The 21,049-nt window shown below is 35.7% G+C and overlaps 3 protein-coding genes across 3 annotated transcripts; 2 read left to right on the top strand and 1 right to left on the bottom strand.

Annotated features, from left to right (window-relative positions):
* Positions 1-1,154: 1,154 nt before the first annotated feature.
* Positions 1,155-4,897, top strand: LOC141831872 (peroxisome biogenesis protein 22-like). Its single transcript, XM_074719290.1, has 8 exons — positions 1,155-1,357; positions 1,429-1,659; positions 1,741-1,788; positions 2,740-2,796; positions 2,877-2,978; positions 3,523-3,588; positions 4,341-4,442; positions 4,548-4,897. Exons 1-8 carry the CDS (start codon positions 1,253-1,255, stop codon positions 4,644-4,646), a joined length of 810 nt encoding a protein of 269 aa, XP_074575391.1. The 5' UTR covers positions 1,155-1,252; the 3' UTR covers positions 4,647-4,897.
* A 902-nt stretch (positions 4,898-5,799) lies between these two features.
* On the top strand, positions 5,800-10,170 carry LOC141831863 (uncharacterized protein At2g24330-like). The gene is made up of 5 exons (XM_074719279.1): positions 5,800-6,149; positions 6,871-7,015; positions 8,867-8,976; positions 9,194-9,605; positions 9,700-10,170. Exons 1-5 carry the CDS (start codon positions 5,904-5,906, stop codon positions 10,023-10,025), a joined length of 1,239 nt encoding a protein of 412 aa, XP_074575380.1. The 5' UTR covers positions 5,800-5,903; the 3' UTR covers positions 10,026-10,170.
* A 2,160-nt stretch (positions 10,171-12,330) lies between these two features.
* LOC141823348 (uncharacterized) lies at positions 12,331-19,471 on the bottom strand. The gene is made up of 8 exons (XM_074710623.1): positions 19,108-19,471; positions 18,929-19,017; positions 18,390-18,489; positions 16,267-16,335; positions 15,459-15,555; positions 14,617-14,687; positions 12,630-12,691; positions 12,331-12,532 (listed from the first exon to the last, which is right to left on the bottom strand). Exons 1-8 carry the CDS (start codon positions 19,258-19,260, stop codon positions 12,331-12,333), a joined length of 843 nt encoding a protein of 280 aa, XP_074566724.1. The 5' UTR covers positions 19,261-19,471.
* Positions 19,472-21,049: the final 1,578 nt, after the last annotated feature.

The raw sequence follows: 21,049 nt of genomic DNA, 5'->3' as shown, positions 1-21,049 counted from the left end.
AATTTTAATAAAATTGAAGTACTTTATATTAGTATGATTGTAATAATTTTAAAATAAAAAATAGAATAATGAGTGTTTGAAAATAAGTGTTTTTTTTAAATTTTTGCCATATACAAATTAGACCATCTCCAACTCACATCACCAAATTTAATATCATTTTTACACTAAAATGGTGTAATTTCAATACCAAATACTATTTCAGCTCAAACCCACTCACACCCTTTCACACCAAAAAAGAATATTCCTTAGAATATTCTATTTATTCTTATTCATTTATTCATTATTTAATTATCAACATACATTTTAATTTAATAATTAATTTATGATAATTATTATATTTAAAAATAATATTTCATTTATATTTAATAAGTTAATTTTTCATATTTATAATTATTATGACTTTTATTTTTAATATTTATTACATAATTATTCGGACATAAATATATTTTAAAAATTTTATAAAATCACACATAATTAGAATAAAATATATTACTAATATAAAACAAACAATGATACTTAATTAAAAATATAATATTATGAAAATTTAACATTCATAATTACTATACTGTTTCCATATATGATCAATTAATGTATTTCGCATAGCAATATGATCAATTAATCTTTGTAAATATGCATAACAAAATTAAAATATGTTGTTATATACATTTAATTGATATTTATAATAAATAATTAATATTACTATAAATAATGAATAAAAAATTAATAATTATAAATTTATTTTTAGTTATGATATTTAATAATATATATTGTATTTATTTTTAAATATAATAATATATATTATTTTATATTTATATTTTATATTTATATTTCATTATATAATATAATAACAAAAAAAAAAAGATAAACAACATCATCAAATTTGGCGATGCACCGTAGTGTCATCAAATTTGATGATGTATTTTGGGATATAAGTTAGAAAGAAATGATGTAATTTTGATATTAAATTTGAGTTTTTGATGGCATAGGTGAGTTGGTTATAACGCAGCAGACTTGCAGAAGAGGACAAGGGTTCGAATCCTGACTTTGACATTATTACGTGGTATTTATGAAAAATTAAGGTCACGAGTTCTGTTGATGGCCAACTCATCATGGAGCGGGCGTCGGTTAACTGGTTCGACTGGCACAGTCTACAGTCGTGGCCTTTCCCCTTCCCCGCTCCTCGCCCTAATCGTCGGCGAATCCAAGCGGAAGAATCGCCTCGCCCTTCGACGTCGGCGAGCCTCCTCTTACCATGTCGGATCGCGTGGCGGACAACGTCGGCGGCCTCGTGCGCCGCCTCTCGCGCCTCCTCCATCGCAAAATCGCCGGCGTCCTCGCCCTCGCCGTCCACCACAAGGTAAATCGTGTCCTTTTGAACCTAACCCCGAAAGATTCCCACCTCGATCAGTCTCCGATTTGATCTTCTAGAGCGTCGGTTCTCTTGGAGCCGTTGCTGGCTTAGCCATCGCTTGCATTTTCGCCTGGAAGCTCCTGAGGCCGTCACCTGGACGACGGGTTGGTGGCCGTCGCAAACATAGGGGTTCTCCTTCGACGAGTCAAGCCGTGGCTGGGGATGATTCTCCGGCCTCGGAAGGAGACTTGTATGTTGGGCCGTTGAAGGACGCGAATGCGGTTGAAACTGTTGCGTCTGCTGTTGAGGTTGAATTCTCCTTTGGCTTTGGGTTTTGGAATCTTCGATGACGGTCTCTAATTTTTCTTCTTCATTTTGAACTATCGTAGTTAACTCTCGGACAGATCGTGAGGAAGAGACTTGGTGGCTACCGAAGGGTATGGAATCAGAACAGATGAAATCGTTCTACATTTTTTTGTTTACTTCAGAATCACTTTTCTTTTACGGTCGTGTTCATCTGTATGCTTGATTTCAGTCTACAAGTAATCTAGGCTCTAATGTGTAAATAAACATACAGTTTAGGTGGATCTAACTTAGGCATCCTGAGGCTTTACATACTGAGTGCTTATAGACCAGGCTTTCTGATTATTACCAGTATGCTAGGTGAGTTTCAGAAGATAGGAGCTTCGTTTACTTCAGAATCACTTTGCTGCTGTGGCTGTATTCATCTTATGCTTGATTTCTATCTACAAGCGATCTAGGCCAAAATGTGCAATCAAGTAAACAATCTAGGTGGATGTAACTTAGGCTTCCCAAGACCCAAGATTTTACATACTGAGTGTCGATAGATTGGGTTTTATGATTATTACCAATATGCACAGTGATTTGCAGACGATGCAAAATTTTGTTGCTCCTAAGGTTGTCGCATTTACTTAGGGTCATGTTTGATCATACAATATCCTGTTTAGACTAGTATCCAACAGGTGTTTTCCTTCAGGCTATTAGGTTTTTAATGCGCTACAATACCATTAACATTGATTGCACATCTCCCAGTAAGCAATTGAGGATCAATATGAACTTACTCATCTGGAGAGGTCAGCCGTTGCTTGCACCTCCTATTTTCTCAATCACTTGGATCCAGAACCAGCATGTCGAAAACTGTAATTACTCATGTCCTACTTAGCTTACTTAAATAAGTAATCTTACGAGCATTTCCATCAAGTTAACTTGGTTATTTTCTGTTTCTCTTTGATATAGATGGGTGGCATGAACAATTTGTATTACTGATTAAGACATTCCTGGCTTTGCCTATTGACATTTTGGAATGATCCTTTGTTTATAAATTTGATTGTTTTGTTATCTAATTCCTTTTCTTTGGTCCTCGACAGATTACTTGCCAGCTTCTGGGAGTAATCCTCAGGGAGAAAACCCCTGAAGAGCTTCAGGTTAATGATTTGAATGTGCTTTGGTGATCTTCTTTCTGACCTAAATTTATTGAGGAACCCAATGGACACAAATCTTGTAGAAACATGCTACCGTTAGGCTCCCTGTGCTTGAAGTGGTCAAGGAAATTTCTAAACTTTGTGACCTGTATTTGATGGAAACTGTCCTTGATGATGAGAGTGAGGTAACAGCTTGTTTAATCTATTATTTTAAGGCTGTTCATAAAATGAAACTAAGCTCACACTTTTTGTCGTGTATTTTGTTAAATCATATTACTACTCAATGAATTCTGTGGTTATGGTGATTTTATTTCTTGCTGTTTGACTGGGTGAAATTTCAATTTGATATGATAAAATGCTTCTTTATTTATGATCACAATTTTCCATTAAACAAGGTAAACTCTTACAAAAGTGTCTCTTTTATAGTGTGAGTCTGTTATCATATCTTCCTTTTCTCATCCGGACATCTCTTCTAGTTTTTGTAGATTATATTATTCTGATCTCAATTGAATGACATGTAAAAATATATTTTCATGAGTGCTACAAATGTTTGGTAGATAAACTTGCTTTTACTTTTTTATTTAAATATGTAACTGAGCTGATTTGTTGTTTTGTACAAGATTGCAGTGGGATTGTGCAACACTGCATATTTTTTTCTTGGAAATCAATTTCACAGTTTCTGGTTAATTCATGTGCTTTTGTTGTATCTGTGACTGTTTTTTATTGCAGGAAAGAGTTCTTTCTGCACTTGAGAATTCTGGAATTTTCCAATCTGGTGGTTTGATCAAGGACAAGGTACAAATTATTTTTGTTAATAATCTGTTTTCATATCTCCTCTCAGATCCTTGATTTTCCCTTTTTTTCCTTTCCATCATACACAATAGAAGATAGATTGCAGAAGAACTTGCAGTTGGTAATTGTATGTTTGTGAGTTAGAAGAACAAGTGAAACATTTCATGCCATTTGTCATGCGATACAAGTTTCTCTCTTAATCTTTCAATTATTTCGAGAGCATTCAGGTTGAACAATGTCAGTTTGTTATTAAACCATTGAAAGGTCGAAGAATATGAACATACCAAATTCTGTCTTCAATACTAGTTTGAGAAAGCACTCTAGTTGGACTTCTAATGGGAAGATTGAATATGAGAAGTTATGCTCGTTGGCCAAATGTTAGAGGAAGTGGAATTCCTTGTACCTTTAAACTTATCTGACGGAAAGCTAGTTATTTTAATGAATGTTAGTTCGTATAACAAACAAAATCATTCTTTTGATTATTCAAATTGTTGGAGTTAACTCATTCCAGGCACATTGAATATAATGTTTGAATGATAGCGGTACTTGAAACATGAAGATAACGTTGTTTTATGCTGCAACATGCATCCCCTCAGCAGTTAACTATGATGAAATATATTGATGCCAGAAACCTTTGAACAATCATGATCTCTATTAGCAGAAGTGGAAATTACTAGATTTTTTATTTTTTTATACCATAAACAACTGTTGATAGTTGAACATTGTGAAATTTTATTGCATTGAGTTTTCCCCAGGTACTATTCTGTAGCACTGAAACTGGGCGAATCTCATTTGTGCGCCAACTGGAGGCAGATTGGCATATCGATTCAAACCTCGATATAATCTCTCAGCTTTCAGTAAGCTCTTTGCTTTAGTTAGTTTTTATATTCTCGTCCGGATTCATTCATTCATTTATTTATTTATCGAAAACGTGACTGAGATAGTGTACCTGTTGCCAACAGCGATTCATCAGATTCCAACTATATATTTCTCAAATGGAATCAGGACAAATAGCACCAAATGTATTCACTTCTACTAGTTTGGAACAATTCTTCTCCTGACTTGGGACAAACTGTTTCTCTGTGGAGCTTCTTCCTTTGTTTCCATGGTTTTCCGTATGTTGCTTGATTTTACTATGCGTTTTCCAATGGCCGGAGAAGATACGTGTAAGCAATGCCAAATCGTTGGGATTTGTTTGGTTTCACCATGTATTTCGGTTTGGTGTGTTCCACAGATGTACATGATCAACTCTTCTATGATGAAGATTTCTCATTATTTATATCGATGATCAGATGACTTTGACTTTTATGTACACCGAGTGCAGTTACCAATGATGCTTTAAAATAAGTTCATTTACCAGTCGAGTCATTCGTAAATGTATAAGCTCTAACAACTTCCAGATGATGCCGGACAGCTCGTCAAGATCTTTCGATGGTTAATCAAACACTTAAAAGTTGGAGTCATAATTGAGATGTATTATTGGGATTTTTTCAGTAGTAGGATGATATATTTAAGAATGTTAATCGTTTAGATGACTCATCGTCAGTATTTTTTTCGATTTATATTGATAATTTTTTTTTTAGATTGAATCGGGAGTACAAAATTGAATTGAATTCTTATATAAAAGCTCATCCAACAATTTCATTTGGTGATTAAATTGACTTTTGTTATGTGTATGTGTAGAAAATGATAGTGTTCGGAGTATGATTGAGTTGATTAATATGGGTGAAGTAAGTGGTAAGCATAGAGACGTATGTTGTCTGAGGTTTCGGATTCGAGTCTTCTTAGCAACATGTATTTATTGGTTGAGGTGCTCTTTCGATTGAGTCATCTTAGCAACATGTATTTATTGGTTGAGATGTTGTTTCGGCAGTAGGCATTAGGGGGTTTTCTGATATAGGGTCGGTGGTACGATAAAAAAGTTTATCCAATACAGTTTTTTTGCTCTTCGGAGCATAGCTGAGTTGGTTAGGATGGAACAGACTTGCAGAAGAGGATAATGATTTGAATTTCGAGTAATATCCTCCTCCGTCGTGATCAACTGTAGTTTTTCGATTTACTTCTTCACAAATGGTCGTGGGGTCAATCGTGTGGAGCTGTTAAGGTGGTGTAATTTTATTTTTTTTGAAGTAGAGATAGAGTTATTAAAGGTTAATATAAGGTAGATTTATTGAAGTAGAGATAGATTTATTAAAGTGGACAGGTGCACAACGGGGTCGTCGTCCTCGCCGTTCCATTCCGACTTTCCCTTGGATCCTTCTCTTCCTCTCTTCTCCGACCCCTTCCCGTCCAATTCGACCGAGTACCAGATCTCGTAGATGGCGGAGGAAACCGCTTCCTCCCCCGTCGGTGATACCGACGCCGTGCTGACGCCAAAGCGGCAGCAGCGCAGGGGCTTCGTCTCCCGGCTCTTGAGAGGGATCTTTGCAGCTGACGATGACATCCAGAAGAAGCTGGAGCACATATCGAAGGAGGAGGCATCGATCCACGCCCGGTTAAAGAGAAGGGCGCAGTCGTCGCGGAAGATCGCCAGGAATGTCATCCTCCTCTCAGTGATTATCGAGGTGGGGTTTCTGTCTGATCTTCGCTTTTGTGATTCCTTCAGAAACAGAATTTGATTTGACATCCGTAGATGGGAATCTTTTTCTATGTGGATCGACTTTTCTTGTCAACGAGTCGGATACCGAGGTGGAAGATCTAGTGTATGAAAGAGCGTGGAAATGGAATGCTGATTTAACAAATTCGTAAACGTCCACAAATAAGACATCAAAGGAATGCTCGATTACTTTGGCTAGCAATGATTAATGGGAAAAAAATTACCTATCCAAAACATTATGTTTACTGTAACTTTATACGAATTCTTCTTGGGGAAATCTCGTTGATAATAATACTGCGTTTTTAGAGGAAATATGAAATTTTCACAGCATTGGTTCTTGATGTAGTAAGGTGCCCCTTCTATTATTTTTCTCAATATATTTTTCAATTGCAGATATAGCAGTACTGCTTCTCATCCATGTTAGCATGCCGCTATCCTGATTAACAGTAGAAACAGTTCTTCCAAACTAGCATCTAAGTTTCCAAGTTGACTAATCCACAAGATAAATAAATGAAGTCAGTATGTGGTATTTCATGAGCTGCAAAAGTCCAATTCGTCTGATGTTTTGAATATTATAATTACTTGCTTTAATTGAATGTATTTAGCAGATTGCTAATAATAGATCATAATATGTTGCATGAACCATGTTTTAACGTAGTAAAATTTGGTCGAACCTTTCCACTTCCCAGGTTGTAGCTGTGAGCTATGCTATAGCTAGTACAAGATCAGAAGATTTGGATTGGAAGATCAGAGCTATGCGTGTGTTGCCTATGTTTATAATACCTGTCTTGTCAACTGTTGTCTACTCCTCACTTCTGAGACTCACAAGATTGTGTAAGTATCTTAAACTCTTCACCCAACATTAGTCTATTTTGCATCTTATCTTTCAGCTTTAATTGTTTTTACAGTCTATTCTGCAAAAGAAACTTTGTTTGCATTGTCTAAACTTGTTGACCTTTTCCACATTTCATGCAAGTCATGCACATAAGTGAGTGTATTAATTGCACAAAGAGAACACAATAATTCCTACTGGTTATCATAAAAAAAAAACTATCAATGTGCTATTTATTTGAAATATATAAATCTAGCCAGCCACTTAGACCATAAAAAGAGATGGTAGTCAAATTTATTGGTGATTTCATTTGATCTCAAATCTAATCTTGATAACAACTCATGTTCCCCTAATGTGTCACAGGTTTACTGTTTTCAGCATATAAACATTTGAATCTTTTTATCTATGTATGATGTAATTGATTAGGGCAAAGAAATAAACAAGCTACTTTGTTTGTGTATTAGAATATGATGCAACATTTTCTTTCCAAGTGACTCAAAATGTCGCATTGTCTATGCAATGTTTTGGAAGACCCTAGTTTATCAATTATCAACAATGGTTGTTGAACTCTTTTTATATGTTATCATTTCTAAGAAAATGGCTTGATTGCTTTTGTTAAATGGATTAGAGCAATCAGGTATAAGTTGTGGTTTATCCCACAATGCTAGTTTAGGTTTGAGTCTTTTATTATTGAGTGGTATATATACATATAATTATCCATTTACAACAATAAAAATAGAATTATTCTTTTCCTGATGCTTAAAATGGTAGAATTTTTAGGTCACGATCTCCCCTCATCCACCTTCTCTTCTCTCTTTCCTCATTCTTCTTCTTCTCTCATATTCTTGTCACGTCGTGCTCATGATGACAACTCAACATGCAACTTCCTTGATGGCTTTTAAAGGGTAAAATATCTTCAATTTCATCCTTTTTGTTAGACTGCTTAACCTCCCAATTTAGTTCTCCTAAATAGATATTCATCTTGCTTTAAAAGAGTTCCCAAGTTAGTCCCTCTCGTGACACTCCTCTACAAGCGTGTCACCTAAAGATGGTGCTTTTGCCTAATGTAGAAGCTGCTTTGCACCACTCTAACTACCTTCTATATCACCCAAATTTCATTCAATGCTTGTTCTACATCTTATCCTAGATTTGCATTGACTATGAGGGCTGCTTCCTCAATCTCTATAATTTCTAGCTTAGGCTCCTCTTCCTACACCTTCCAATGGCTTTTTATCTCTTCATAGTCTCTAATAGAATCCACCTTGCGTTCTCCTCTGCGAAGTTTTGTCTTGTTAAAGTTGTATTATGAGGGAGGGTCTCATGAAATTTGTTTTCCTTAATCTATTCAAATTGTATCTCTTCATGCATTTTTGATCTTTCAGCCAATAAAATTTCAATTTGATTAATCTATGAGGTTCTTTTCCTTTGTGCGAAATAGTTATCCTCTGCTTCATCAATATTTCTGTGGAGTTTCAATTTGATTTGGTGTTGAATCTCTTATAACTTCATTAGTAGTATTACTTTTGTAGTTTGGTTGGGTTGTTATTGATAGTTGGGCTTAGCTTCATAAATATTTAAATATTAGTCTAGTTTATCGCTCTTCAATTTGGTTATCTCATTTTCTTATTGTTTGTCTGACTTTTCTCAAAATGATGTTCTACTACCAAACTTGGTGGTTGATCTCATGGTATGAGAAGCTTAGGATATCATATCTTATTCAACCCAATTGATGATTTACTTATTTGATTTTCATGCTCTTCTGTTGTATGACAGAAATGTTGCCAAACTGTGCATTTGACAATAGTATATTTTAATTTTAACCATTGAAAATCATCATTGCCCTTTCTTTGCAGTTGATAAGAAGGACCAGAAAACCCTTGAAAGGCTTCGTGCTGAGAGGAAAGAAACAATTGACGAGCTCAAGGAGAAAACAAATTATTACAGTACACAACAACTTATTCAGGTCTCATTCTTGTTGTTATATTGCTTCCTGGATCTTGTACTGGTTATGCTTTTACATTTGAAACATCAGCAATACCTTCCTGTCATGTACTTTCTGTATTTCACCAAACTTTCACTTCTTGCGTTCAACCTCTGTCGGACAAATTCTAAAGTTTGTTCAAGTATGATAGAAGTATGACTTCTTTGATTTATTTACTGATTGAAGAACATTAAACCAGAGGTATGATCTCGATCCTGCTGCAAAGGCAGCTGCAGCAACTGTTTTGGCATCTAAGCTTGGTGCAGATTCCGGCTTAAAACTCCAAGTAGGAGAAGACATTTCAGATCCCTCAGGCAAAAGTCATGATGTTGAGCTAGTGCAATCTTCCGGTTTACGTAACAGGAAGCCATCATCACATGCAGTAGCTTCCAGTTCTAGGAGCAGTACATCTGAGTTAATTGATGATGCCTTTAATGAATTTGCCACTACCAATCAGGGAATTAGCTCTCCGAACCCTAGGGTTGTGGAACACTTTAAAGGTTCAATCTTCAGCGAAGGGAGTTGGTTTTCTCGAATTGCAGCCTTGCTCGTGGGAGAGGATCCAACTCAGTGCTATGCGCTGATTTGTGCCCACTGTCACATGCACAATGGTGAGTGATTAAAGTACTACCTTGTATTGTCCAAATGTAGATATGATTGTAGCTTTCTTCATCTTCACATAACTTATGGGTCGAATATGTGCAGGTTTAGCCAAGAAAGAGGATTTTCCTTACATTACCTATTACTGCCCCCACTGCCATGGATTAAATGGGCAAAGGCATCAGGAGGAACATGAAATGAGTATTGATTCTGGAAAGGACACACCTATCTCTTCACCATATAGCGATAACACCTATCAAAGTGAGAACGACACTAGTTTAACTACTAAGAATGCTATCACGAGCAGTTCAGCGACAGTCAAAGAGAACCCTGAAGATGTTGATGAGGACAAGCTTAACGATGCTACTGGAATTGCAGGTTTGGTAAATGAAAAAATTGATGAAAAAGAATCGGTTAAGACTGCTACTTGAAACTTGTCTCTCTTTGAGAAGATAGCCCGTGTATCGGTTTACCTTTTTATTAGAATGAATGTTACTTCTCACGTACGTGTATATTAAAAGCACTTGATAGGTGGCTGTAAGTAATTACGGATTTATGTGTGCCCATTTGGTTCCATCTCAAAGGTGTATTCTCTTCGTGAAAATAGATACTATCAATCTTGGTATTTGTTTTTTTTTTTGTTTGTTTCTGTTTCATCGAGTAAACAGTAATAAAAATTTCTTGTTCATCTTTTGAATACATTGTCATTTGCTGAAAATGTCGAGACTTATTCCATCTGAACAGCCTTCAACATTACTGTTCTAATATTTTATGAAGGTTATAGTGAAGATTGTTTGTCATAATGATTGATTATTCTATATAAATTGATTGATTTTTTAGCAATTTTTTTTAAAAAATAATTTTATAAATTGACCAGGCATCCACCTTTCACATCAATTTTCATATCTCCCTTTGAAATCTTTTATAACCCTTGTATGCTCATGTGAGCCTTATTTCTTTGCTTTCATAATATTGAAAACACTCTTTGTCTTTCTCTTACAGTTGGATTAATTTTAGAGATGATCAATTCAATTTTATGAAAATTCATAGTAAATTAAAAAATACAGATAGATCTTAATGATCGGTCCAATGTCATAAAATTTTAAAACTTCCTAAGTATTATATATGATAGGTGAGATTTGAATCCTAATTGCCTAAAAAGCCCATCCTATATTATAACCTCGAGGGCTAAAAAAACATAAATTTTTAAATTTCTTAGGTATAATAGATCATGGGTAATATTTGAATCCTAATTGCCTAAAAAGTCCGTCCTATATCATAACCTCGAGGGCTAAGAAAAACATAAATTTTCAAACTTATTACTAAAAACATCTTCCTCATTTCAGGGTGTTGTAAAACATCCACCTTCCAACTATTGCCTAATTTCCATCTTATCCGACCCACTTCAATCTAATCCCTATCCATCCCAATTGAACTAAAACCACCTCGACCAAACACATCTTCTTCAACCAACTTTCACGCTAAACTTGGAATAGAACCAATTTCGACTTTCAATCCCACCTTAGTCAACTCACTTCGACCTTTCAATCAACTTCCCTCAAGTGAGTTCCAAGTTAGTTTAAACGATCAACAAGCTTTTTTATTGTGTTTTACCTATGACACTTACCATGAACATATAGAAACAAGAAGAAATTTTAAAAAGCCATGAGGTCATTCAATTCTATTAGATCAAAGAAAATTATAAGAACACTTTGACATGCAATAGGAACATTTCGTATTAGACCATAGTTTGAATCTTGTGAAGCATATTTTGATATTTAGATCGGACTAGTTACTTCAATCTAAAAACATTTTAAAAAAAAGATCATAGAATATTTTGACATCTAGATGAGACTAGTCGAAGAAAAACTAAGAAAGATTGCAAGGCAAAGAAAAAAAGAGAATCAACCATTATTTCCCTACATCCAAACATATAACTTCCATTGATGCAACAAATAAATACAAATTTTTTGGCCGAGAAATTTGAAGGCAAAGATAGAAGAATAACCCTGGAGGAGACATTTTTGTTGCCTCTAGCTTGGTTCAGTACCTCTCTGGCTCTCCATCAGGTCTTCTCATTGGAAAAGTTAACTGTAGAAGACTGAGTGAGCCTGTGTAGCATTTTCTAAAGAATCTTTTACGAGCTCATTAGATCATCCTCTCTCGGGAGGTCTAAAGCATGCTGGATCCGGCTTCAAGTAACTAAAATGGAATTGGTGTTAGGCGGCTAACTGAAATATTGAATGATAAACCATCTACCATGAACTTGCAAATCAAATGTCAACAACTTAGTGAGGTAGTACAATTAACTTAAACAGAAGAAATAGTCATTTGGTACGCGATAAAAAATGGAATCTAGGGACATTTATCCAAGTTCATATAAACATTTATCGTACCTCCTACATTAGGCAATCGATAGACAAACGATTTAACAGATCTTATTGAAGTTACATTATCCATCAAGTACAATCAAGGTGTAATTGCGCTTAATCAATGTAGTATCGCATCAACCAGATTTAACAAGAAGAGCATCGAATCTTAAAAACATCTAAAATTATCCAGTATCAACCATAAGCTTCATCATTGTCAGAAAAACCAAGAGTGAAGAAAGAAGATGATAGATGATGTTGACAACAAAGCAATTTCAAACTCGTGATCAATCTTTCTAGTTTATCTAAGTTACCATCGTTGAGTAATCTTTTGATAATCAAAATGATAGATTATATGACACAAGGATCAAATCAGAAGGTTCAGGTTCTGATGTACCCAGATGAATCGAGTAATTTCAGTTAGGGAAACAATAAGAGAAACAGAATTTACATGCTCATCTAGAGGTGTAAGACTGCTGAGAAGCCCATCATTTACGGTTACCAGCATGGAAGGTATCTGTCTCAGTGACCCAGGAAGCTGGTTCATTCCTCGAGAGAGAATTGTTATTCTGGAGAAAGAGTTTCATGTTTCAGAAATTATGATCGAAAGAGAATCAGAGTATAAAGATTGGAGATAAAAGAAAGCAAAAGAATGCATACTACTACCTATTCTCCAGTGTGGCTATGTTATTTCTCATGCAATGAAACAAACTTATGTTATCTTGCATCTGCAATATGGAGAAAACATGTTCGATAACGATAACCAGGAAAGCTGAAAGGCGAGGCAAAACTGAACAAGGATGATCAAGACAGCAACATAACAATGTCAGTCATAGCACGTTTCATGTACATGAGGATCATGGCATGCTGGCACAGGATGTCAATGGCACGATGTTTAGGCACCTTGTTTTCATGTTCTCCGACCAGAAAGCATGTGAATAGCTTGCCGCCTGCAAATTAGCTCCATGGATAAACTACACAGGCATGCATGACTAAAGGCAGCCATTTTAATCCTTAGCTATTTAGTTATGGTAAATCTTTACTTTTTTCCGTGGCCTACAATCAATACTTTGAAATCAGAAATATGGCAAATACATTTGATCTGCTCACGATCATCGTATCTATTCTCTTGTAGGGTGATAAAGTTGCACTTCACCACCCTAACCACATAAAAAATATTTTCCAAGATTTAAAGCCTCTCCACTAATAGCATAATGAAAGAACAAAATTCTAAAAAAATGAAGGAATTAGACAATGAATCAAATAGAAGCAGCTCTGTTTAAACTTTTCGATATATTTTATTTTCAAAGGGGGCGAATTCCCTCAACCTCTCTAGCTTCATTCAACTTTCCTGTATAGACTATGCATTCACATTGAAATGATTTTGTCAATCTTACTGGAATGTGTTAAAGGATGTGCACTCATAATTTAGTTTTTACATATAGTTAATGCGATCCCAATAGTTGGAACAAACAAGTGATAATGATGCTGCAAAAAATGTAGAACAAAATGAATATACTCTAGGCAAAGGTAAATATGGATCATGAAGGAAGAAAAGCGAGACATCCCGATACTTCATGCCAAGGAGATCAAGGTGTTAAAATATTCCTTGAATATGCTCAAAAGTTGAACTAGCCAGAGAAGAGAATAAGAAGTTGAATTTCCCATGTAGTAGGAATAAGAAAGTTGATTGTGATCATACTCATTAAACATTCTTGCAGTAAGTGGCTTCAGCACACCCATTTGTTCATAGAAAAGAAAGCACCCAGTATGTTAGATATTATGATATGTCAGAAACTTCCAACCTTTTTGTTATTAACCAAACTAGTCTCATAATCCAGATGTATCAGGTAGACACTAAGATGCTGACTATGGTTTTTAACAAAATCTCAAATTGGAGCCTCATTGTTTAGTAAAACATCATGATTTCATGCAAGCCAAGGAAGATCCATATTTCATATACGACACTAACCACATGAACTTCTTCTCCAGCTCAGCGTGTTCCTTCATGTCAAATTGGTAATATATTTGTTAGCAAAAGAAAGAAATGTGTCATGAGCATGATGTAGTTTATTCTTTGTATTAGTTAAGGGAAAAAGTATGGACTACTACACATTTATCGCAAGTTTTATCAAAGGCAGCTTTTTCGCATTCGCCTTTTATGTTTTCCATTCAATGGTTTAGGAAAAGCATTCAGTGTTACGAAATAGTCGATAGAGGGCTTAAACCTACCTAAATAGAAATCCTAGATGAAAGATTGGCAAGCAGAGAGTTTTTTTTCCCTCTCTTAGTTTCTTTTTGTGCAGCAAAAGTTAAACCAAATATGTATTAATCCCTAGCAACACCCAACATGCTATACCTTGTATTTTGGAAAGTTTAAGGTTGGTTTGGACATTCTATTGAAAAATTGAATAGTTTCGTGAAATCATCCGATTGAGGAAGATAGAGATAATGGCAAAAGTAGTGCCCAATAGGGCACCCTTGTTACGATTCATGATGCTGAATAACAGACCAAACAATCTCAGGCCAAAGCTAATACAAACTGAAACTTAAAGCACAATTTCAAATGTGACTGAAGCGGAAAGCAAGAAGATGTACGACAATCATCATGTGAATAAAAAGCTAATAACAAAAGGAATAAAATATAACAAACCATGCCTCCCTCAAGATTTCTTGCAATCTCCTTCAGACATTTTTCATTTTTCTCCAGAAGAGTCTTCAGTTCTGCATCCAAAGTGAATCATGTAAGCAATTAAGTAGTAAACATTCTGACAATATATGAACCAACATGACAAGAAACAAGATGAAGTGACATGTTGATGTACACTTTCACTAACAATTGAAAGATTTAAAACCTATACAAGCACACTTTGGCTTTAAGTAAGATAGAATCTTTCTTTTATCTGTACACAGAATGATATTTCAATCAGAAATACATTAACAGATCTTCATGAAGACATTTAGGCTCTCCATGGCAGAGAGAAAGATAAACAAATTACACAATCCAATCCAAAATGACCAAATCCAACTAAGGTATTGTCCCATTGCTTTAGTATCAATATGAATAGATCAGTGATATGATGGTATTGCCAGCTATTGACAAATGAGGCCTGAGGATGGAAGTTGTGGAGTAAGCAGTCTTTGCCAACCAAATGTGGTGTTCATACAGATGATACAAGTAACTGAGAAGATATATAAATTGAAAACCAAGAGTAAAATACAGAAAGCTTCACAATATACCATGGGTAGAAAAAATGGATATGTAATAGCTTTTGATGGCAAATACAGAAGAAAGTATGGAAGAACCACAAGATGGAAATCATTCATACTAGACACAATGTAATAAGGATGTGTGCATGTGGACATTTCATGGAGAACACTAATAAAATTTGCTAGATGAAGGATTCTAATTCATTTTGTCAAAATATAAAATGCAAACCAAAATAATTAATAAAAATGTGCAAACCAACAACTTTTAAGAAATTTTATGCGAACCTTCAGATGGAAGATGATCATGGATGCTCATATGATGCATTGTTAGTAACTTAGGAGCCACATAAGTATTTGTGGAAGGAAAATCCATCATCTTTTCCTAACACATTAAGAGAAAAGAATGAAGGCCAAAACATATTCAATTAATAAACAATCTAAAATTTCCTATAGGCATTCAATCATTACTTTTTTTTTTTACCTGATATCATATAATTCATCAAACAAAATAAATAACTAAGGTGAGCTAACATAAATCACCCGTTTTTCCAAAAATATCAACTGTACACTGATAGATTAGTGTCATATGGTGCACCCCATAGACACATTTTAACATGCCATATTAGCATAATATCCCAAAATTACTTGACCTTCCTCTCAAGACAAATATGAACTCCAAAGTCCACACCCACAGGGGTCTTGTCTTTAGACAGTTGGTTTACTTGGCTTGAACAAATCATCACATTCTCAACAATGTATCTCACTCAAGCGATGCAGTCATTAATTTCACCTTCCCCTTGGGATGATGTATATAAACTCCTTACTGTATCATGCTTACACGAACAGGTGGGTTGTCATGGGCATTTTTGCACCTTTCCTTTTTGTTCATAATTCACCATTTACACTAAAAAATTATTATTATTGAATACTGATGGGGGTATAATCAACATGCTTGACCATAAGAAATACATAGAATAGTGGGAATATCCTCGTTCATTTTTGATAAAAGAAAGATCAATTAAATACAGACAAAAAAACATCATTCATAAGATATCAGATAAGGCAAACCATGAGAAAAAATCTTAGACATTACCTTATTATCTTTTATATTTTTTGTTGCATAATATTCTTCTGTCTTTCTCCTTTTTCCATTTTCCTTGTTCTGGAAAAGATTTCAATAACTTTACAATTCATAAAATTGAGCAAAAATAAAAAATGATCACACATTTTATGATTTTTCAAAAGTATAGCACATCATGAGCTAAATCGTGGCATCTATGCACTCAAAACTCTTGAACGACCCTTGGTACTTGTCTCAAACACTCAATGCCCCAAGTCAAATTCCAAACTCAGCCATAAAATCTTTTAGAGAATCAATATCAGGCACCAAAATTTATACCCATGTAGAATAGTCATATCTGAATCAGTATGTTTTAGCTTCTTACAGCCAGATTGACTTTTTGTAAACATACAAATATAATCGGCTAAGCCAATGAATCATTAATCTGCTTGGTTGAATGCAACATGTATTATAAAGATTGTTGAAATGGTATTTTCCTTCTAGGAGTTGGGATTCAAATCCAAAGATTTAGGCAACAACTTCCAGAATCACCAACTAAGCAAGCTAGCATTTTCTTTATTAGGGTTAAGCATTATGCAATTGACAAAGTATTTAGAACTTAAGAAGAGTAAAAAAAAAACAAAATGGATTAATAAATCACTCATTCAACCTTTCATCTTTAGCATGAAATAATTAGATATTGACATGTGAAAATGATAGATACATAAATAAGATATGCACAAAATATTTAGAATAGCTTCCCCTCACACGAAGAAAGCAATTGAATAGTTCAATACAGTTAGAGGTATAGTGAAATCCATAAAAGAGGGTAAAACAGAAAAAAAAATGCAACAACTTAATAGATAGCATCGGCTCCAGAATCAAAAGTCCTAAGATATCATTCTATATAATGAACTTTTTAAGAATATTTAATGAAATCATAGTCAAAAGCTTTGAAGCAGCAATCTTTAGTGTCACGTGTTTTCATAAATCTTCTTTCTTGGAAGATAAAATGAAAAGACCACAATTAGTCATTGTATTGGAGCCCCATGGTGGGTGTGCCTTTGGCATCTAGGAATTTAGCTGAAAATTTTCCTCTTTTTCCAGTTGATGTATTTGACAATATAGAAGTCCATAAGATATTTTAAGCATATCCTAGAGGCAAAGTTATGTATACTACAAATGAAGGCGAGATTTGATTTATAGATTGGATCCAATTTCAATTGATTGAAAAAGCTATGATAGAAAGTCTTATAGTCACACACTCCCATAACCAAAATCAATCTTCATAATAAACTATCACCTGTGGTTACAATCATATTGTTTTGCATTGTTTGCATATAATCTTCAAATGGATGATACACAGATCGAATAAATATGAGATCAAACATAGTAAATTGTAGATATGATAGCTAGCACTTTAGCCGAGTGCATTACAAAACTTATGCTTCAAGTAATAAGCAAGAAACTTGCAAATTTTGTAATTAATATATATGAATCTCCCAAAGTCTTCCAACTTAATTGGAGTTTGAACTTGCTCCGTGCCTTACGCACCTAAAGACCTTCATAGTGTTCCACCTCTGCTTACAAAGCATGGTATCTCTAAAGTGGAGGAAATTTTAACCAAACCTTTTCAACATCCTAAGCTCAATTGCAGATTGTATTTTTACTTAATCATAACCTCCCACACCAAAAGAAGCATAGAAGATTGGTGGGGGATAGACGTGGTTAGAAGGTCAATTGTATGAAACATAACAGTAAAATCTTCAGGGGATGAAGTAGAGAGCATGATAAGATGCTTTGTAGTGTCTGTAAAAAGATCCAACTGATGTGTGCATACCTACACCCTATAAATACGTAGATGTGTCTACCATTATTTTATGTAGTATATCAGAGTGGGTTACAAGCTTTCACATCTAAACTTCCAAAACAAAACAAAAAGTCAAACAAGTACTTGGAATCTATCTACTAATTTCATTATGTTTTAAGATGAAATTTTAAATTTATAAATAAATAAATATATTGAAAATTGTAATGCAAGAGAAGTATAACATCCAAAGTGAAAGATAATGATACAAAAGTGTCCATATGCCAATAGACACAAAGCTATGGTTGAAAAATATGGGGCAACCCATAACAACAAGAAAATAACTTACAATCATACACTGACATCTCAACGCAGCATCCCTTATTGTCTTCCGAGGTAGCATAGCAGCTATCTTGGTGAACTTTTGTATCCTTGATTCACTTGCAAAACTATAGATCACAAACAAATAATTGATGGACTGGAGGAAGACTATGGTAGATTCATAGACAGGTTAGTAGGCAAGCATGAAAGGAAAATCCTAAAAGCTTCAGAACCAGCTAAGCTGCGAACATTAAAATGTACATAGGCAACAAAAGATGCCAATGCGTGAAAGACAGCAGAAAGAACAAAATTGTTGTGAAAGATTTAGATGAAAAGATCAGAAAAATGTTCAAGGAAAAAATATGAAAAACTGTGACCTAGGCAACAAGGTTCCTAACAGTTACCATAAATACATGTTGCAGAAGTCTTCCCTTTTCAAGTCTGATTTTCAATATTCAATGACACTTTTTCTTCTATGAACTAAGACGTTGTGGCACTCCACTACTATAAAAATCAAAAAGAAAAGATTTTTAATAAAAAGTAATGATATGTAGATCTCATACATACTTTATTAGGCCTCTGTTCAATGTTTGCACTTCATCTGGAGACCAATATGCAGGTGAACCTGAAACATGCCTGAACCAAGGCACCATTTCCTGAAAAACAGATCCCGCTGAGTATTGAGCTTGAGTAGCAGCATCCATATGATTTGACATGTCAATGCCAGCAGTCATAAGAATGCTGACCATGCTACTGTTTCCAGCCAAAGTAGGTACGTCACCAGGAGCCATCCCTGTTGAGCTATCTATTGCACTTGACTGGAAAGAGACCATGCGAGGATGACTAAATGGAGAACTCCTACTCTCCTGGTAAGAGCCATTGTTAGGATTGGCCTCCATCTTGTACTGCTGCACTTGGATGGCACCAATTTATCACGTATTATCCATAACTACGACCAATCGTACAAGCTAAAAAGATCTCAAGATGCCATCGTCCAGCAAGAATCCAACAATATCCATTCTAATACCACATAAGCTTGAGTGTCGATAGCCAAAAACTTGAATTCTCTTTTTATAGCAGAATAAATACCTCAAAGAGGTAAGAAGTCAACCTTACCTGCAGAAGGACCATGGGCAATGGCGTCAGTAGAATTTAAACAGAATAAATATTTTTATTAATAGAGCGTCTCTCTTAGATTCTATAACTCGAACTCATGCATCAATGAAGTTAATCCTTGAGCTACTACCTTGGTGCTCAAAGGGAAATTAAATAGCTCAAAACAGTATGACAGACGAGATCAAACTAGTGCATGGATAGGATTCGATAAAAAACATATAACCAAAAACTCAAAAAGCCAATCTTGATTGAAATATCTCACCGAAGACCTCCGAGACCCGCATTCTTGAATCTTCTCAAACCACTAAAGAAGAAAATAAGAAATTTTACACTAAAAATCGAGGCCCAATAAGGACACAAAAGACAAGGAAATCTACAAAAATACTAAAGATACTTAAAAGTGGAAGCATGAATTAGCACAAAATGACAGATTTTGGACACTAATCAATCTCCGGCACGCACCAGAGGCTATTCCTCTTCTCGATTGGCACAGACAACAAAGTTCTAACTAGATTCAAACCTTTACTCCTTTCACTATGCCGTGCTCCTGCTTTTCCTCCTCTCCAATGGGGAGGCAGAGAAAAAGGCCTCTATTTTCCCGAGAGCGTAGATCGACAATAACGCAAATTTGAAGTTCGAAAGAAGCAGTACGAATCTGGATGCAGAATTAGATGTCAAGCCTCACGCTCTCTCCTCCGCCGCCCTTTTGCTTTTCTGCCCCATTCTTCATTCAAATCCTGTTCTCAAAACTCCGCCTCCTCTTCTCTCCGCGAGATCAGATTTCGAGCAAATGGAGAAATGCCCATCCCGTTCCGCCTCCACCCTCTTCTTCCTTAGTTAAAGATGCAGTCACCATTCGCCCCTCCATTCCAGCTTTATTACGATCGGATGCCACTTTGGCGGCAAAGTGTCAAGTTCTAACCGAAACAGGTGGCCCGATCACGTCCCTGCGATTCACCTTTTGTAAGGCGCAACCTTGCAATTCGAAGTCTGCCGATCCAACGGTCTAGATCCACCAAGTTCCTTGCTTGCTCCGCCCCGTCTGTTACCTGCCAAATCATTAGCAGCTGGGGCTGAACATGTCAGAATACGTAACTAAAGTGTGTCCAAGTCACGACCTTCCCAAAAGAGAGCCGTTAAGATCCGCTACAAAATGCGGCGTACAGAAACAGGCCTCGTGTGCCTGATGGAGTAGAGGAGACGTCGTGCAAGGTTGCAGGCTTGGAGGCGATCAGGAACGGCATTCCCAAAAACGGCAAGCCCGCAAAGGAAGACCATCGGCGGGTGGAACGTGGAGCGATACTAGTGGGCGAAATGATTCGTGTCATGTTTGTGATGGCCCGCGCAACAAAGGTAAAGCTGCGTCGGGTTGAGCCCGAATTGGGCCATGAGTTGGGCTAGATGCATTGGCTCAGCCCACTAGCTAATACAATGCTCGATAGGATTGGCAGACAGTCAACGCGTGCATTCGTTGGTTTCGCACGCCAAATTCTGTGCGACTCCCCGCCTCATCGGCCGCAGCTCGCTCCGCATAAATTTTCGTCCAATCCTCTATTTTTTACTTTTTTTTCC

Source organism: Curcuma longa, chromosome 1 (genome assembly GCF_044706935.1).
Source record: "Curcuma longa cultivar G26 ecotype Majalengka, Jawa Barat chromosome 1, ITB_CL_G26_1.1, whole genome shotgun sequence".
In the NCBI taxonomy this organism is placed as follows: Eukaryota; Viridiplantae; Streptophyta; class Magnoliopsida; order Zingiberales; family Zingiberaceae; genus Curcuma; species Curcuma longa.
The sequence above is the reverse complement of the archived record's forward strand: the minus strand, read 5'-3'. Positions and strand labels throughout refer to the sequence as shown.

Bases quoted from the DNA above. Each gene is read 5' to 3' on its own strand.
- LOC141831872 (XM_074719290.1), top strand. From the start codon at position 1,253: ATGTCGGATCGCGTGGCGGACAACGTCGGCGGCCTCGTGCGCCGCCTC. The intron at 1,358-1,428 runs GTAAATCGTGTC...TTGATCTTCTAG, and splicing joins CCCTCGCCGTCCACCACAAG to AGCGTCGGTTCTCTTGGAGC. The intron at 1,660-1,740 runs GTTGAATTCTCC...GAACTATCGTAG, and splicing joins CTGTTGCGTCTGCTGTTGAG to TTAACTCTCGGACAGATCGT.
- LOC141831863 (XM_074719279.1), top strand. From the start codon at position 5,904: ATGGCGGAGGAAACCGCTTCCTCCCCCGTCGGTGATACCGACGCCGTG. The intron at 6,150-6,870 runs GTGGGGTTTCTG...TCCACTTCCCAG, and splicing joins TCCTCTCAGTGATTATCGAG to GTTGTAGCTGTGAGCTATGC. The intron at 9,606-9,699 runs GTGAGTGATTAA...GAATATGTGCAG, and splicing joins CCACTGTCACATGCACAATG to GTTTAGCCAAGAAAGAGGAT.
- LOC141823348 (XM_074710623.1), bottom strand. From the start codon at position 19,260: ATGGAGGCCAATCCTAACAATGGCTCTTACCAGGAGAGTAGGAGTTCT. The intron at 18,490-18,928 runs GTATGTATGAGA...TGTGATCTATAG, and splicing joins TTGAACAGAGGCCTAATAAA to TTTTGCAAGTGAATCAAGGA. The intron at 16,336-18,389 runs GTAAGTTATTTT...AATCTTTTCCAG, and splicing joins TGAGATGTCAGTGTATGATT to AACAAGGAAAATGGAAAAAG.